Here is a 19,813-nt window from a genome sequence, read left to right as displayed (position 1 = left end):
ATGTTTTTTTTTTATCAAGAACGATTCAAGAAGCATTTGCTGTAAAATTCCCACAAAATTGTTTATTTTGTACGAATATTCCTGTATCTTCGGCAAAACCGGCAAATTTACCCTTTTCTTGATAGATAAAATGCAGCTGAATATTCTTTTTTTCAATTTATGAAAAATAAGCAAAATACAACATAAAATCATTATTTTAGAATATTTCTTTAGAATGGATTAATTAGCATCAAATGCATTTAAAGCCACGATGCAATGATTTTTAAACACAAAAATCAATTTTGAATGTTTTTTTAAGCAAATTATTTTTTTGTTTTGAATTTCTTTGAATGCCACTTTTAAATAAAAAAATAAATTATTTGAAAACAGTCAACAGAGTTAAAAAAATAAATATAAAATCTTTTTTGGATAGTTTACAATCTATAAAGCAGTCCTGATTTTTTTAATCAAATTTGTATTGGAGCAATTCTCTGAGATATCGGCCATCCGTTTTTTTTTTGATTTTTCAATCGAAAGCATCTTGAATTTGTCCTTATCATTTTCAATACATATTTGGCAGCTGTCCATACAAATATAATTTAAAGAAGTTAAAAAAATTTGTATCTTTTGAAGAAAATTTTGATCGATTTGGTGACTTTAGCAAAGTTGTAAGTTTGGATGACGACTGCAGTGAAAAAATAATACACCATACATTTATTTTTACTAATTTTAAATAACATTTTTGCACTAAATATTGACTTAAAAAAATGTTTTTAATATTTTTTCGTGGACATCAAATTCCACCTTTTCAGAAAATGTCAGGAAGGGCAAATAATCTTTGACCAAGTTAGAATTTTTATGTGAAAAAATAGCGAACTCATAAAAAAAATCAGAAAGAGATCAACACACTTTTTTTTATACTATTTTTTTTTGTGTGAAATCAAATTTGCAAATTCAATTGTAAAATTCTGAAAAAAATGCATCCTTTTTAAAACAAAGTACCCATGCTTAAAAAAATACTTTTGAAGAGCTTAGAAAATATTGATTTTCTAAACATGATATTAAAAATAAAACAATATGAATAAAAAAGATTTTAAAAACAGGAAAAAATAGATTTTTCCAATGTTGCTTAGTTACCTAAACCTCTCTTTTTGATCTACGATTTCTCGAAAATTAATGGTCCGATTTTCAATATTAAAAAATAACATTTAAAGATACAGTCAAAACATGTTTCTCGATTTTTTTAAATCACAATTTAAAATAAATATTACGCGGAAAAGATGTTTTGCCTTTGATGTTATTTTTTTGTTGAAAAGATGATATTTTGAAATGTCAAAAAAATATACCGTAAACCGGGGTGACTTTGATAGGATTTCAATTTGTTTTAGGAATATTTTCCAACAGGTAAGGTTTTTCTCAAGATTATTATTTTTAAAACATGTACTGGGGTAGGCCACACAAAGTCCATGCACTATATTGGAAAAAAAAGTTTTTTCAATAGTGTTTAGAAAAATAGTTACGTTAAAAATTCTCAGTTTAAATTCCGGGGTGACTTTGATAGTCATATTTCTTCTTGTTTAAATCATATTTTTTAAGATGTTCAAACTTAATTTGTACGTTAAATGTACCATCACTAAGGTTGCTGATACAGTTTTTAAGAAAAAACTCACTGTTTGTAATTAGTTAACTAAGTTTATAAGCTTTTCAACAAAATACATATAAGTTTTAGGTAAAATTGTTAAAAGTCGGAATTTTAACTGAAATTTGTAAAAACTAGTTTTGTTTATAAAATTATCGATTTATATTGCATTTTATATGAATTCAAAACACGAATCACAAGTTTTCACACTTGACATGAAATTTTTTCAACTGAAATTGCCTATAAATTTCGAGATTTTTTTAAATTGTGTTTCAAAACCACATATTATATATTAATTACAAACTTATTTAACCTTCTCCTAGTGAAAAATTGTCCAAAGAATCCGAAAATGCATTCCGTTTTCCGATTCAAAATCATGTTCATTGAGAAAATCATGACACTTTGAGAAGTTTAAAATAATGACTTTCATCAACATTTTCTTAACTATAGTTAACTAACTTTTTGAACTTTTCAAAATTTTATGAAAAGTTCTTTTTGAGGTACTTTGAACACTTCTCTACCACGGTCAGAATGATTCTAAACCATTCCGTTTGTATTTGAATTGTACTTTTCATTTTGCGGAAAAATCGCAAACCTATCAAAGTCACCCCGGCTATCAAAGTCACCCCGTTTTACGGTACTAGTGTTTATTTGTAAATCATTTCTAGTGATGAAAAGTGACTTTTTTTTGTATGTAAAATGATGTGAACAAACTGATGATGGAAAATTCCGAATGCCCGAAAGGTACCCTAAAAGTTTGAGCCAGATTAAAAAATACAAAAAGAAAAATATAAAGCTCATTTCGTAGAGAATTGCTCAATTGCAGCTTTGAATAATCACAAAATGCTTAATAACTTTTTCAAAACAACCAAATGCGCATAGGTTTTTCTATGTACATAGGACCTTTTGAAAAAGTAAACGAGATTTAAGAAAGCATCAACAAAGCTTTTAACATTAGTTTCCATGTCTTTTTAGAAAAAAATCTGTAAATTTTGAAGGTATAAAATTGTATGATGTAATATTACTTACTTAGTCACATTACAATGAAAATGTAGTAAATTTACAAGTTTAAAACTGTAAAATATTTTTTCTTTTTCTATCATTAAAGATGTAAACACAACCAGATGAAATATGATTTTTTCTTACTTTGTATGAAACTACAAAAAAAGTTTTCAAAAAGTTTTGAATAATAAGAAATATAAATATAATTGCCAGAGAATACATATCATCCTTCTTTTTGAGCTGCATATTTTCCTACGAAATATCGAACTGTGATAAAAAATGGTTTCTTATTTTGTGAGTAAATGTTAAAGAAATACACATAAAATATAATATTCCGCCTGGCTAACTGGGAATAAAGAAATATTTGTCTCCTTTGCTATATAGACAGTAAACAATTGTGAAAATTTGGAAGGTGTAATTTTGAAAAGTTGAATATTACCTCTTTTATGGTGTAATTTTACCTCAATTTAGACTGAAAAAGTTACATTACACCAGACACCAGAAAAGTGTTAAAATTACACATTTTTAGAGGTAAAATTACATATTTTTTCTGACATAAAAGATGTACCCCTGTAATACCCTAGATGTAATATTACCATGATTTTTTTACTGTGAATATTTCTGCTTTAAAAAGTATTTTAATTTATCCCTACTTCTGATGATAAAAATGAATTGAATTGCTTTCTTATCTTTTGCTAATTAGACAATTCAATTCAACTGTCAAATTGTTTTAAATAGATAATTTGGATAGTTTTCCTCAGTTCACAGTTGATTATCAATGATTGTTGAAATTCCTTACAAAACATATTTATCCGATAAAAGATCGAAAGGTTTTCCAAAGCTTGTGAAACCCTGTAAACATTTTAATTTCAAATCTAGAGTATTTTTAGAAGGTTCTATAAGCTATTGCGTTTCACATGTTTATAGGACCTTTTAAAAAAACTCAATAAATGTTTTCAGAGTTTCGAAAACTTTTTAACGTTTATCAAAAAAATGCAAGAACATGAAGATTTGATTAAGCAAATCTCGGATTATTTTGTAAATATTTTTAAACGGGCAAGTTATAAGCATTGAAATTTGTAAAATGTCAAAACGAGACAGTTTTATATTTTTAATTCCATTTTTAATTTATGTAAACTGTTCCTTGACAGTTTGTGTTATACCATGGTGTCATAAAGTGTACGGAATTTTGCTCAGCAAAAGTTGGTAGCCTTCACGCAAAATCCACATAACACAGATCTGTGTAAAAAAATTACACAGATTGTAGAACATGTTCTAGCTGTCAAAACTGTGTAGTTTTATAACACAGATCTGTGTAAAAAATTACACAGATTTTCGATCAGCTTTCGTTTCAAATCTGGGTAAAAACCAAAAAACTTAAGATGGCGACTTTCATGCAGCTCCGAGAAACTTGGTAAGTTATTTCTCGTGATTTTTTCCATGAATCATTGTTAAATTGTCTTTCTCTATTAGATTTTTTATCATTTCGGCCATCGGTAGCTTTCCAGATTTTTTTCCAGATCGGTAGCTTTTCTCTTCGATGTCCTACTTCGTGTGCGGCAGAAGCGCCAGGCTTGCCCGCTGCGAAACTATCCACACCAGGTATTCCAGAGGAGGAGTTCCGAAGACAACACGAGCAAACGGATACTGCGGCTCCTTCAAATGTTTATTATGTTTAAAATCTCAGACTTAAGCTAATAAAATGTGCTTTATTTTACCTTATATTTTTAAAATAAATGTTCAAAATCATCTTCAGAATCAAAACCATATTTTATATTCTACCCAGATTCTGTGTAAAATTTTACCCAGATCTGTGTAAAATCCTACACAGATCTGTGTAAAATTTTACACAGTTTGTTTAATAAAAATTACACAGATTTGACAGACAGCGGCTGTACACAGATCTGCAGACGTGCATTGGCACGCTCTGCACTAGAACTTCAGATTTAGCACTTGCACCAAGTTCAACGCATGCTACGCGTTGCACAGTGCTAGTGCTATTAATTAGCACTCCCAAATAGCACGCCAAAGAAATCAGTTTTCTTACTTGTTTTTGGCACTAGAAAAAATGAAACTATCCGCGAAACTACCTTGTAAGAACACCCCACAGGTCCAGGCGGTCCTTTTCGCCTGATTTTCTTCTAGGCCATTGGCTTCTTAAGTCCGGGAAAAGCCCTTCAACGGTAATTTTCAATCACGTTGAACTTTGGATTTGAACGGACAACAGGCACTAAGAAAAGTACATTATTTTATCAATTTTCTTGATTCTCAGGTAATTTCTGAGGACATTCTAAAAGAACGACGACGATCTAAAAGAAAAACAAATAGTATTTAATAAACTTAAGAAAAAAAAACCTTTAGAGAGAATAGAACCATGAACCTTTCACACCGAAGCCTTGCACGCTTGCAATACACCAAACTTCCTGATGGAAAATGGATGAAATTACTCGCACCACTATTTTGTTGTTGGTGACTGTTGTTTTCTTGTCAACAAATGGAAAAATCAACTTAGTTACCAGTTTAGCTAGAGTGCGAGGGCGAGTGCTATGATCAAAAACCCAGTGCTATCCGTAAAAATAGCACGCGTGCTAGCCAAGTGCAGTGCCAATGCATGTCTGCAGATCTGTGTACAAGGCTTCTACACAGATTCTGTGTATTCCAGGTTTTGGGCAATCTGTGTCAAATTTTACACAGATCTGTGTTATGTGGATTTTGCGTGTTAGGTATGAAGCAATTGTTAATTCTGTTAGTAAGTGAACATGACGCCATGATAGTTGGTACTGGACTGACTGTTTATTGTGTGTATGTGTATAACAGTGTATAACATCTCCCCTTTCATAAAAAAAAATGTTGAATTCAAACTAGAGGGGTGTCGTAAACAACAAAAAAACTTAAACTACGTAATCCTCGAGCCTCTTGGGTCTCTTGATCTCCCTCTTCGGACGTTGGGTATCCGCTACTCTTTGTGACGTCGAAGCCATACTTTCCTGTCCGGCTAGCGCTCCCCGATCGAGCTCGGTGCCAACAGGCTGGCTGTTGCCCTCACGTTGCTTCTGCTGTCCGAGTGAGCGCCTCTCCAATACTCCACCAGACTCTATGTCACGTTCCGTGATGTTGGGTTGCTCGGGACTTGTTTCCCGCCGGTGCTCCAATCTACATTCACCGCTCACAGCTCTCCCGAATGGCTTCACGTGAACAGCGCTTCTCCGTAGCACAGCTCCATCTGCAGCTCTCAGTTGCACCGACTTGTCCGGATGCTTCTCCAACACCACCGCTTTCTCCCACCGCTTGTCTGTATCGGGCCGTCGTTGAAACACTACTTCCTTTCCAACTTGAAGTTCCGGGAGCGGCTTCGTTGATCTGTCATAGCACTTCTTCACTTTCTTGCGATGTTCCACAATTTTGTCCGCTTCTGTTGGTTGGAAAATGTGTTTTAGCTTACTTGTCACCACCGGAATGCTGTTCCGAGTGCTCCTTCCAAGAAGGCGCTGCGTAGGGCTGCTTCCAATTTTGTTTGGTGTATTCCTTTGCTGTAACAACGCTTGCCAGAAGTCTTCTCCTGCCCGCGTAGTCTTCTTGAACAACCGCTTGACCTGCTTCACAGCAGATTCTGCTTTCCCGTTTCCGCTCTGGTGATACGGTGAAGAAGTGCTGTGTACAAACTCCCAATCCTGTGCAAATTTTCTGAAACTGGCGTTGTCAAACTGCGGCCCGTTATCGCTGACAACAACTTCCGGGACGCCATGTCTCGCGAAGTTCCGCTTACAGCACTCTACTATGGTCGCTGTGCTCGTGCTCTTCAGTATGTCTACCTCCACGAAGTCAGAATAACTGTCAGCGGTCACCAGCATTGTAGTTTTGCAACCTTCCATGCTCACTTCGCACAGGTCCAAATGCACACGCTGGAATGGGTACTTGGGTATCTCATGTGTGCTCATTGGGGGTGCACATTGGCTTGAACTGAACTCCATGCAGGCTTCGCAACTTTGAACAGCATTCGTCACTTGATCACTCATTCCTGGCCAAAACATTGACTCTCGGGCGGCTCTGAGCGTGTATTCTACTCCTTGATGAGCTCTATGTAGACGTTTCACGAACGTCTGGCGTAAAGTCTTTGGGATGAGTACCCGATCAGCCTTTAGTACCACGCCTTGCTGCACCGTCAGTTCATCCTTCATTGTGCGATACACAAGCAGCTCGTCGTCGACGTCCTCTTTCCGTTCGGGCCAACCTTCCGTCAGCACCTTCATCAGCTTCTGTAGAACCGGATCCTTTCTTGTCTCAGCAGCAATTTCTTGAAAACGACGATCTGACAGGTTGAGGCACTCCGCGAGGTTGATCTCCGCGAAGTATTCAAGTAGGCTCTCCGTGCTTTTGATGGCATAGATCTCAAACTCGTTGTCTACTCCTTCAGTTGATGCTCGTTTCGCCGTTCTGGACAACAGATCTGCCACGTGCATTTCGGAACCTTTCCGGTACGTAACAGTTACAACATACCGTTTCAACGCCAACATCATTCGCTGCAGTCTGATGGGGGCTGTGTGTATGGGCTTCTTGAATATCTCGACGAGCGGCTTGTGATCCGTCTCCACGATCACACCTGGCATTCCCACCACGTATTGCTCGAACCGTTTGCATGCAAACACTATCGCCAGACATTCTCGCTCAATACACGCATAATTGCTTTCGGCCTTTGTCAGCGTCCTTGATCCGTAAACTACTGGCTGTCCGTTTTGTAGTAGAACACAACCGACCCCTGCCTTGCTCGCATCACACTGGATGGTTAGCTTTTCCCTCCGGTCGAAGTAGCGCAGAACAGGTGCCGTAACTGCCAACTGTTTCAGCTGTTCGAATGAGCTCTCCGCCTGCTCGTTCCACACAAAATCTACATCCTGCTTGACCAAGTTTCTCAGTGGAGCACAAATTTCTGACAGCGACGGTAGAAACTTTCCCAGATACGTGGCCAATCCCAAGAACGTGTGGAGCTCCTTCTTGGTTTTCGGTGACTCTATTTCCGCAACTGCTCTGACTTTCTGCGGATCCGGTTTCACACCTGTGTTCGTCAGAATGTGTCCGAAAAACGGCACTTCGGTCATCGCTAGCTTCATCTTGGATCTGTTGATCTTCAATCCTCTTTCTCGGAACCGAACCAATGCAGCTTTCAGATTCCTGTTGTGATCCTCTAATGCCGCTGTCATGGTGTCGCCTACGCCGTATATCAGTATATCGTCAGCGATGCAGCGCGTCCCTTTCAAGCCACAAATGATCTGCTGTTGTTCCTTTTGGAACATTTCGGGGGCTGCCGAAATGCCGAATGGCATCCGCATCCATCTGTAGGTTCCAAACGGTGTCCAGAACGTGGTCAGTTCCGAGCTGCTGTCATCTAACTTCAAATGCCAAAACCCGTTTTTCGCATCCAGGACAGAGAACACTTTTGCGTTCTGCAGATCTGGCAACATTTCTTCGACCGTTGGGATTTGGTGTCTGGTACGCTTGATCGCCGAGTTCAGTTCCGAAGGATCCAGACATAATCGCAGCTTACTGCCGCGCTTCACTAACACTAGGTTGCTGATCCACTCCGCATGTTTGTTTACCGGTTCAATAATGCCGCGCACTTCTAGGTCACTTATAGTCTTTTTCAGCTCTCCCATGTACGCCACCGGAATGCGCCTCGCCTTTTGCTGCACTGGGCGAACGCTTTCATCCACTTCTATTTTAAACTCACCGTCGAAGCAGCCATCTCCGTCAAACACGTCATCAAACTCCTTGACGATCGCCTCGCACGAGTTCTGCATCACTTCAACTGAGCCAACATGCTCCACTTTGATCACTCCCAAGGTTATGCAGGCCGACGCCGACAGCAGAGGCTTCTGCTTCGATTTCACCACCACAAAGCTAAGCACTTCTCGTTTTTGCTTCAACCGCACTGGAAGTTCCACTTTGCCAACAGGCACGATCACTTGCCCCCCGAAACAGCGCAGCTTCACTTTCGTCGGTGCCATCGACGGCTTTTTCACGCACTTGTGGAGGTCTCTCAAGCTAATAATGTTCACCATAGCCCCCGTGTCCGCCTGACACTTGAGCGTCGTTGCGTAACCCGGCCCAACTTCCAGCGAGACGACGATCTTCATCTGCCTTTTCGATTTCTTCTCCACACTGAAGATGTCCACAAAATTCGATTCTTCAATGTCCGAATCGTCGCTCTCACTGGAAGTTGTTTCTTCTTCCACCTTTCGGACAGTGCCTCTTCTTTGCCGTTTCTTCAGCTTGGGTGCCTTCTTGAACTTCGGGCCAGATTTACAAACACTCTCAAAGTGGTTCATTCTTCCACACTTTCTGCACTTCTTGCCCCAGGCTGGACATTCTTCCTTCTTCCTGCCGTGCAGACTTCCGCAGAAGAAGCAGTTCTTCGTCAACCGTTTTGTTGTCGTCACTTTCAGCGCAGACTTCGAGCCTCCCTCTCCCGGGTCGCAGTGGAGCTGGTCGTAGGCCTCCACCAACTCGTCGATCTTCTTCTCTGCTTTGGCCTTGTCCACCATTTGTTCCAGAGAGAGAGCTTCATCTCTCAGCAGCTGCTTCCGGAGCTCACTGTTACGGATTCCCTTCACGAATTGTTCCTTCAACTCTTCTTTCTGCTCCGCTGCTCCGAACGCGCAGTGCTTCACTTTGTTTCTCAACCGTTTCAAGAAATCGTCGTAACTTTCTTCGTGCAGCTGCTTCATGTTACGAAACTCGGTGCGCTCCGTTCGCTTCTCTCGCTGCGGTGTCAACTTCAGCTCCAACTTTTGCAAGATGGCGGCCGTCGACTTCTTTTCCTCCTCTGTCAGGCCCAGGTCATGGAGCAGCAAAATCGCTTTTGGGCCCAGAACGGACATCAGGATGGCAACCTGTGTCTCCGCGGCCTTCTTGGCAATATCAGTGGCAATCGCATAATATCCCCAATGCGCTTTAAACGTCCTGAAGGACTCCTCCTGCTCCTCTCCGAGCTGCAGCGGCGACGGGACCGGAATGTTGCTCATCTTGCTGAACCTCGGCCGTTTTGCACCAACTTTCACTGGGGTTCGATTCGATTTCTCGTTGTTTTATCGCGCGACGCGTTTTCGCGACGAAGAAATTCGTTTTATTTCGCAAAATTTAAGTCACTTCTGACACCATGTTAGTAAGTGAACATGACGCCATGATAGTTGGTACTGGACTGACTGTTTATTGTGTGTATGTGTATAACAGTGTATAACAAATTCCTTTTTCTTAAAAAAAACAACTTTAAAACAACTTTGCTATTCTTGGTTAAAATTGACGTCTTTTGTTTGCATAACATGCAAAAAAATTATAATCCGACGAGACATCTAATCAAACCATTTCATAACCAATAACCATGCATTTTGTTGTTGAGCTGTTTTCCAGCTTGCTCAACTTTATATTCCCCGATATTGCAAAACGCAATCTAATTGACTACTTTCGGAAGCAAACAGTCACACGAAGCACCCCATCATCCCCAATCTGGGGGGTGGTTCAATTTGCGAGCCGCAATTGCCCCGGTTTCGTCGAAATTGTCTAGACGGCAGACTCATTCGATTTTCCCCGGCACCACCAGCTGTCAGTGCCCAACTTTATGACTTCCACCCAACAAATACGCAGCACACACATGGTAATTGCTGGTCCGGTTTTATGGTGATGTAAGTGATGAAACTTTTTCTGGCGCTAATTGAATTAGTTCCGGTGAAAAATCGCACTCACCAGCTAGATGCCATAAACTTTGACACGTCGCACGGCCATTTTTGGTGACGGGCGAAATTTGGCCACGTTCCGGATTGGTGGCGGCCATCGGGGTCAATTGCCGACCTCGACCAAACCCCGCCATGATGGGTGTCAAACTTTATGGTTTTCGGAGCCCGATTCGGCGGGCCGCGTGCCGTCGTGTCACGAAAGCGACATGTTTCATAATCCAAAGGGGATGAATATTTAAAGTGCCCTGGCGGCACCCCTTGCGTGTGTGTGCGGTGTATCGATTATCACCCCGGTAGTATGCAACCCCGATTGGGTTCGGACATGTGTGCTTTCACACGTGGTGTCTTCTATTGCGGTCTTGGACATTGTACACAGTTTTCCGTGAGTGCTGAGACGATTATTTATTCATGAAAATATGACTCATTTCATGGCGATAAATTTTAATATTTATGATATCGGGAAAGGCAAGCCACCACAGCCGGAGCTTTCGTCGAGAACTTTGAGTCGTAAAGTTGACCAGAAATAGCCAATGGACGGACACATGCGAGCAAACTGACGTCTGTGCAAACATGTGCGGAGCCTTAAAGGGATTTTTAAAGGTATCGGCGTCATAAGGGGGTTCAGAACTGTGTCAGCAGAAGCAGAATGACGCCGTTTCCGGTTAGGAAAAACGCAACTTCCGGCAGGTTGTGCGTTTCACTCTTTGTTTTGAATCTTGAAGCTTTAATTTTATGTTAAATGCCATATACTTCGATGAAAACTATCAGAAACGTTCAATAATGGTCATAAATGGTAAAAACGATCAAAACGATAAAAAACGATCAAAACGATAAAAACGATAAAAAACGATAAAAACGTTAAAAACGATAAAAAACGTTAAAAAACATTTTACCTCTCCCATTTCGCCCACCAGTTCCCATGGAGACCACCACCTTCCTCGGAGCCGCGCTCGGCTTCATCGCGCTGCTGCTCGTGCTGTTTCTGTACATCAACCGGAAGTGGTGCTTCGCCACGCCCGGTTCGTTTCCGTGCTGCGACGAGCTCACGCTGCCGGCCAAAACGGTGCACACCATCCGTAAGTACCACCTGACTACATAATTGCATACTTTAAGGGGCAGTGGGAAGGAGATCTCGGTCCGACATTAGCTCCGACTGTCGATAAACAAAATTAATTGAGCGCCATTTTATTGACACCATAACCTCAAACCATCAGGCAGTGACACGGGGTGGGTGAATCCCCCTCGTGGCATTGTGTGACACTAATTGATTTGTCCGTCTTGTTTCACTCTGTTTTGTGTACGATTGCGAGAAGGTGGGGGGGTCATTATTGTTTATAACTGGTGGTTAGGGAAATGGAGCCTCATTAAAGGGCGACGCCGATGGCTCAATATTTGAAACTAGAAAGTCGCCCATCTTGGAAGGGTTCAGCTGAGGTCACAACGAAAACGTTCTGAAACGATATTTCTAGATTGCGGCACGTGCACGGCTGCAATCGTCTCGAAAAATCACGAAGTTTGACACCAAGCACGACCGCTTTCGATGCAGGTCGTGAAATGGCCACGTGGTCCCACCCCCTTGAACCGGTTAGCCCGGAACGTGGCCACTTTCCAACCGCGAGCAAACATGACCGTGCGACGGGTCAAATTTTGTGATTTTTTCCGCTGATGTCGAATTTCGTACGGAAATCGCACCATCTGGCGGTTGCCCATTGTGGTGTGGCAGACAGTCAAGTGGTAGCGATACAATGTTGCCGGCGTTTCGCTTCAATAACTGGAACAAATTGTCGCGTCGATGGTGGGGAGCAGATTGGATTTCATCCACTCGAATGTGAGACGTTGTCTGTTGGGTTTGGTATGAACGAAGGAGAAAGAAAGGATAATTTAGGGGGGACTTTGGTACAGCGGTTGTCATTTTGCCCTGGATCTGGTGATTGCACTATCCGGCGCTAACAAGAGCCGGGAGCTTTAAACGTGATACGGTCTACAAAGTATGTGACACGGTGCCAAATGGTTTGCACGTACACACAGGGATATTACTTTGCATTGCAAAAACCCCACCCGGACTAACAAGACGCAATTTGAAACTAGAAAGGGTTTATCCTATTTTTTCCCTTTATCCTGTAGTCGTGGCAAATAATGAGGTTGATTTACGATCGCCATGAAATTTTAATTGGACACCATCATCGCTTTGGCGGCGGCCATATTTGCGTTGTAATTATGGCAACACAGCAAAAATAAATAGTGTTGCGTGTACTTTACAATTGCACTACTCTTTGCTCGTAAATTAACTATTTATCGACAATTACAGCGGCAAATGCTGGCCGGTGTAATGTTGAGCGGTTAGAATGCGATTATCACTTGGCGATTGACGTTGACGCCATAATGGAGGCGCTATAAAATTTTGACAGCTGCGCTTATTTATATTTTTCTTGCATGCTTCAAAAACTCATTAAACATTAATTTTAGCAAACAAGAATACTCAAATCGTTAAATATTCACGATCAAAATCGCGAAGTGACACAAAACAGCCATGTGTCAATGCGTCTGAAAAGTGACGCATGGCGTCGAAGGGACCTGTCAAACTTGACCTTGCCGACCATATGGTGGCAACCGGCCAACTTTGGAAAACAAAACAACTCTTGTGACAGCAGCAGGACAACGACGACGACGACGATCCATTATATTAAACATCGATAAATTATTCACGCTAGACACACACTCACCTTCGTGCTCCTTTCAAAGCCAGTGTCACACGCACACGTGTGGTCTTTGTGTGCACCACGTGAAAGGTGCGCGCACACCGCTTGCTGCGACAGGGACAATGTCGGGCGTTTCGTTTTTGTTTCGGAGAAACTGGGCTCGGTGTGTGTGTGAGTGTGGAAAGCCCTTTCACGCTGTCACGTTTTTGTGAGCTTTTTTTCGTGACGGGAAAGTTACTGCGCTTGATGAAGAGGGGGAAAGCTTTGGTACTTTGAGCAAGTGTTTAACGGGCCATTTTATTGGTGAGCTTTATTTGACAGTTTGCGAGTTTGAGTTAACGTAACCTCAACCTTGGTTGACAATGTTAACTGTAATGTCTTCCAACATTAATGAGATCAATAACAATTGGAAGAAAAGATAATTTTTTTTCAATTTTTGATTTATTTAGGTAAACTTTGATTGGGGACTTTAATAATATGATCAGCGAAGCCATTTAGCAGCGTTGTTTTTTTTTTTTCATACAATCACAGACAAGTTTGCATTAAAATTTGACAGCTAACCTTACAGAAAGGGTATCCTGAGACGAGACAAGCGAAAATATGTCTTCTTTACGCTTGAAGTTGCATTTTTCTTTGCAATTATCAGCATGAAAATTCACGAAACATAAACAACGTCAATCAAACAGCTTGACACTTGCTTGATAGCCATAGAACGGCGTAAAATTTTCTTGATCTGGTTTAGGTTTGACAGTTGGGTGGGTGGCAGCCATGCCAGATATACAGATAAATCTGTATTATACAGAATTTTTGATCCCGAAAATTTCAAAATTCTGTATATACAGATTTTTTAAAAATGATTTAATTTGAAAATTTAAATAATTTAGTAATTGAGTTATGCTTTAGTATGATTAAAAAGATTAAATCAGTTGTGAAAAGTCTAAAAAAATCTTCTATGGCTTCGAATTTGACATGATACAGATAAAATACAGATGTATTTTTAAGAAAATACAGATTTCCCATAAAATAATCTGGCAACGTTGGTGGGTGGTTTACATTTTGGTTATCTCGTATCAGATGATATCTAAAATATAACTGTTTCGTGAGAACGGAGTTTCTGCTCGATTTAGCTGGCGTCTTGAGCCAATGTGAGTTTGTTAACAAAAAGAGTGTCTCTTGTTTACTACTAATTTAAATATTAAAGCAGGACAAACTCATTGTTTACAAACTCAAATGAATTCACACTAAAATTGATTTCAGAGTAGTGCTTTAGATTTTCGCATTTTTTTGTTGTTTTGGCTGGTACAAATGTTATTAAAAGTTTTTGTCAGTTTTTGTCGAAAATTTTTCGATGTTTAAGTTTTTTTTCGTCTTGTTTTATTTTATATTTTCGAAATATTTTGAAATGTTTTGGGAGACTAAATGCAAAATCTAGGAATGTTTGAAAAATATATGATTTATGAAATTAACATCACATTTTTTTTTTCAAATAAAATTCATCATTTTTAAGTCGACCGTTAAATTTTTTTTAATTTTGGACTGGTTCATAAAGCATTTTAAGACATTTTTTCATTCTTTTGTTGAAAGCATGGCTTATAATTTAAATTTTCGTACTTTTTATTTATTTGCCTCCTTTTCCCTCAATTTTGGTCAGAGTCGAGGAACATAAACTTCAAACAATATTTGCAACGACTTTGGGCATTTTAAAGCTATGTTTTTCAAAAATGCCTTTTTGCATTTCAAAAATCATTTATGAAGGAAAACCACCCGTGTTTGTGCAAGACGTCATTTATGTACGTCCCATATGTGTTTACATCCCGCAAGACAATGTAGTTTAAGTTCTATTGTAACTGCTCAATAAAAGTACTCTACCTCTTCGCGCGCTGACCACCGTCCGAGACGGTTGGCTCAGCAGTCTCAGCAAATCGATTGTTTTATTCAATTACCAAATATTCTACGCGCCTGAACAACAACAACAAAAACACAACGTAGAGATTTCTGGGTCGGCCCCTTGGCCGAACAACCCGTGTAAAAATATTTTTGAATGGCTGAAAGCCCCTACATTTTAAAATATCTAAAACAAGTGTTTAAGCCCTTTTAAAAAGTTACTCTTGATGGTTCTATCCCATTCCCCAGAATATATTTCGTCAGAAATGTTTAATGTGGTGTTTAAAAAAAAAAGGGAAAAATATGAGAATAATGCAGGTTTTTTTCAGTATTTTCTAATTTTGAAATCGCCAAATCTTTATGAATTTCAAATTTTCCGTAAAATTGACCCTTCTTTTCAGTGTTTCTCAACCGGAGCGGGGGAGGGAATGAGGATGCAAGGGAAGTCCTTTGTTTTTAAACGTTTTTGCTTCAAAATTAAATCTTTCTCTGGCCCTTTCCTATAAGTTTTAATGCTTAAAATTATTTTTGAATTTCTTTGACAATTTATTTTTGATCCTTCGGTTTTATCATTGAAAATGTATAAGATAAATATAACTGACAAAATTTATAAATATTTTTTGAAGAAATCAATTTCTATGCATTACCATATTGTTTGTAACATGAACAGGTGTTGAATATTTTTGGTCTTGAAAATTGAATATAAAGGTCTTGAAAATAATCCAAGGGGGGAATTGGCTGATAAAGGTTGATAACCACTGATTTAAACCATCAAATCTAGATTACCTTTTCAAAACAACCAATGTGCTAGGGTTTCTTATGTACATATGACCTTTTGGAAAAGTAATCGAGAAATCTTCAAATATTCAATTCTAGAAATTTTCATATCTTATAAAAGAAGGGAAATGTATATAATTTTTATAATTCTCGTAAAAATTAACAATTTTATTATATTCATCAAGTCTTTCTATCTTCAAATATTCACATTTAGAAATCATCAAATACAATGAAAAGAAAAATTCTTTATGTATTTTATAGTTCTCTTTTAAATTGACCCTACTTAAAGACATCCTATGTATAATCATATCAAAAGAAGGGTGAATCTTCATGAATTTCATAGTTCTAGTTGAAATTTATTCTTCTTTTTTATATTTTCGAATCTTGTTAAAATTATGGTAAACCAAATGAAGAATAATTGGATTGCAAACGAATTCCTTTGGAATGACATACTGGTAATTGAAATTTAAGGAAATGTGATAGAACCACTCTTGATTATGAAATTTAAAAATTGTTAATAGCAAATGTTATTTTTTTACATTTAAAAAAAACCATAGTTTCAGATTAATTATGAGTTGAGAATGAAGGATAAGCATACAGCACTGATAAACACTAATTATTCACAATATTTATACTTTAGGTAGCATCCTAGTTTTGCAGGAATGATTTTCCTTCAGGACATATTTTTGAATTGCAAAAAAAGAAAAATAAATTTAAAAAATATGTTATGTGATTTACGATTGCAAATGTGACATAAAATCGAAAAATGAAAGAAATCGGGAATTTTCCATCTACCTATTTTTCTGAAAAGTCTCAATCACAACCTACCATTTTGCCGAAGACACCAAATCGATCAGAAAATTCTTTTTCAAGATATAGATTTTGAAATATTCCCATTGTTACGAAAATCTGTTTTTTATTTCTTGTTTTTTGACACCAATATTGAGCTTTTTCATTTAGAGTCTCGCCGTTGCTCTTTGCGAGGCAAGGCCTGCTTCGATCGTGTTTGACCTGCGTCGTTGTTTCCACGGGAGAAAAAGGAAGAAAAAGTGTTTTTACCCAAATGCCACTTATTTATCGTTATATACGCGCTGATCCCTGTTTTGCCTGATGGGATTGGAAGTTTAAAGATAGTTCGAGGATCCGTCTGGTTCTTGTTCTATGTTTAGGCGGGGCCAGACAATGCCCAATGACCTCGGAATTGGGCCGCTAGGATCTCTGCCATTCTGAAATGGGTCATTGGAAGCAGCGCGAGGGCTGTCACCACCTAATACCCGGGACTGAGATATCCCGAGCAGGGGTAAATAACACGGGAATACCAAATTTTGGTATTACTTGGGCAAATAACAGCGACCAAAATGTGCCCTTGGTTGCCCAGTAATAGATGGTAAAATACCATGAAATCATACCAAAAGCTTGTATGTGGAAGGGCACAACAATACCAAACCATGTTATTCCAAAGGTAAAATAATACCACAAAATAAAATCATTTCAATACCAAGTTGAGGTCTTCTGGATTTTTGAACATTGCTTGAATACCAAAACTTGGTATTGTCATGGTTTTAATTTTAGGTATTCCCGCGCCCTTGGAAAATCATATTTTGGTATTCCTGTGGTCTTCCACAAACATGATATTGGTATGATTTCATGGTATTTTACCATCTATTACTGGGCAACCAAGAGCACATTTTGGTCGCTGGTATTTGCACAAGTAATACCAAAATTTGCTATTTTCATACCATTTTTAGTGCAGCAGTTGCAGTTAGTGAAAAAAACGTAAATGATCCTTATGCAACACCCAAATCTACTCACCTGATGATTCCATGTTGTTTTTAGTGATATTCTTCACCACACCGAATGCATTTGTCATTGATGAACGGCTGTACTTGAAGTTCTTGAAGCTTCTGAAAAATAACAAGATTGAAAAATAAGTATTATTAAAATGAAACTGGATTGAAATTCACCAAAATTCAATAATCTGTTGATTGACTCATTTTTCAAAGTATTTGGTTATCCCAACTTAGAGAAATTTCAACGTTTTTGAAAAAAATATTAGTGGGTATATCACAAAAAAAAATTAAATCAGCTTTAACATTTTTGGGTTTCAAGTCATTTTAGCGCAAAATTAATTATCTCGTGAAAATTTTTAAAAAAAATCCATAGTTTCAGAGAAAACTGATGAAACCTTTCAATACCAAAATAATACCAAAATGTGGCATCCTGACTTAGAAATTTTTCCACAATGTCAAGTCATTTCTGTAGGGGGTATATCAAAAATGTTTAAAATCAAGTTTGAAATTTCCGGTTTTCAATGAAAGCATTCGCTTTGAGACATCATTTTAGCGCAAAATTAATTATTTTGTCAAAATTGGTCAAAATTTTTCCATAGTTTCAGAGGAAATTGATAAAACACCTTAATACCAAAATAATACCAAAATGTGCCATCCTGACTTAGAAAATTTTCCACAATGTCAAGTCATTTCTGTAGGGGGTATATCAAAAATGTTTAAAATCAAGTTTGAAATTTCCGGTTTTCAATGAAAGCATTCGCTTTGAGACATCATTTTAGCGCAAAATTAATTATTTTGTCAAAATTGGTCAAAATTTTTCCATAGTTTCAGAGGAAATTGATAAAACACCTTAATACCAAAATAATACCAAAATGTGCCATCCTGACTTAGAAAATTTTCCACAATTTCAAGTCATTTCTGTAGGGGGTATATCAAAAATGTTTAAAATCAAGTTTGAAATTTCCGGTTTTCAATGAAAGCATTCGCTTTGAGACATCATTTTAGCGCAAAATTAATTATTTTGTCAAAATTGGTCAAAATTTTTCCATAGTTTCAGAGGAAATTGATAAAACACCTTAATACCAAAATAATACCAAAATGTGCCATCCTGACTTAGAAAATTTTCCACAATTTCAAGTCATTTCTGTAGGGGGTATATCAAAAATGTTTAAAATCAAGTTTGAAATTTCCGGTTTTCAATGAAAGAATTCGCTTTGAGACCTCGTTTTAGCGCAAAATTAATTATTTTGTCAAAATTGGTCAAAATTTTCCCATAGTTTCAGAGGAATTCGATAAAACACTTTAATACCAAAATAATACCAAAATGTGCCATCCTGACTTAGAAAATTTTCCACAATTTCAAGTAATTTCTGTAGGGGGTATATCAAAAATGTTTAAAATCAAGTTTGAAATTTCCGGTTTTCAATGAAAGAATTCGCTTTGAGACCTCGTTTTAGCGCAAAATTAATTATTTTGTCAAAATTGGTCAAAATTTTCCCATAGTTTCAGAAGAATTTGATAAAACACCTTAATACCAAAATAATACCAAAATGTGCCATCCTGACTTAGAAAATTTTCCACAATTTCAAGTAATTTCTGTAGGGGGTATATCAAAAATGTTTAAAATCAAGTTTGAAATTTCCGGTTTTCAATGAAAGCATTCGCTTTGAGACATCATTTTAGCGCAAAATTAATTATTTTGTCAAAATTGGTCAAAATTTTCCCATAGTTTCAGAGGAATTTGGTAAAACACTTTAATACCAAAATAATACCAAAATGTGCCATCCTGACTTAGAAAATTTTCCACAATTTCAAGTCATTTCTGTAGGGGGTATATCAAAAATGTTTAAAATCAAGTTTGAAATTTCCGGTTTTCAATGAAAGAATTCGCTTTGAGACCTCGTTTTAGCGCAAAATTAATTATTTTGTCAAAATTGGTCAAAATTTTCCCATAGTTTCAGAGGAATTCGATAAAACACTTTAATACCAAAATAATACCAAAATGTGCCATCCTGACTTAGAAAATTTTCCACAATTTCAAGTAATTTCTGTAGGGGGTATATCAAAAATGTTTAAAATCAAGTTTGAAATTTCCGGTTTTCAATGAAAGAATTCGCTTTGAGACCTCGTTTTAGCGCAAAATTAATTATTTTGTCAAAATTGGTCAAAATTTTCCCATAGTTTCAGAAGAATTTGATAAAACACCTTAATACCAAAATAATACCAAAATGTGCCATCCTGACTTAGAAAATTTTCCACAATTTCAAGTAATTTCTGTAGGGGGTATATCAAAAATGTTTAAAATCAAGTTTGAAA

General features: G+C 37.7%; 2 protein-coding genes across 2 annotated transcripts in view; one reads left to right on the top strand and one right to left on the bottom strand.

Moving 5' to 3' along the window:
- The window catches only part of LOC120431108 (trafficking protein particle complex subunit 1), a 370,102-nt gene that overhangs the window by 33,118 nt on the left and 317,171 nt on the right, over window positions 1-19,813 (bottom strand). The gene's annotated exons all lie outside the window — the stretch shown is intronic.
- Window positions 1-19,813, top strand: part of LOC120431253 (synaptotagmin-14) — a 33,319-nt gene that overhangs the window by 2,382 nt on the left and 11,124 nt on the right. The window contains exon 2 of the mRNA XM_039596391.2: window positions 11,262-11,423. Within this exon, the coding sequence (XP_039452325.1) occupies window positions 11,262-11,423 (162 nt within the window). The remainder of the gene's footprint in view (window positions 1-11,261; window positions 11,424-19,813) is intronic.

The sequence above is a fragment of the Culex pipiens genome, chromosome 1, assembly GCF_016801865.2.
Source record: "Culex pipiens pallens isolate TS chromosome 1, TS_CPP_V2, whole genome shotgun sequence".
Classification (NCBI taxonomy): domain Eukaryota; kingdom Metazoa; phylum Arthropoda; class Insecta; order Diptera; family Culicidae; genus Culex; species Culex pipiens.
The sequence above is the reverse complement of the archived record's forward strand: the minus strand, read 5'-3'. Positions and strand labels throughout refer to the sequence as shown.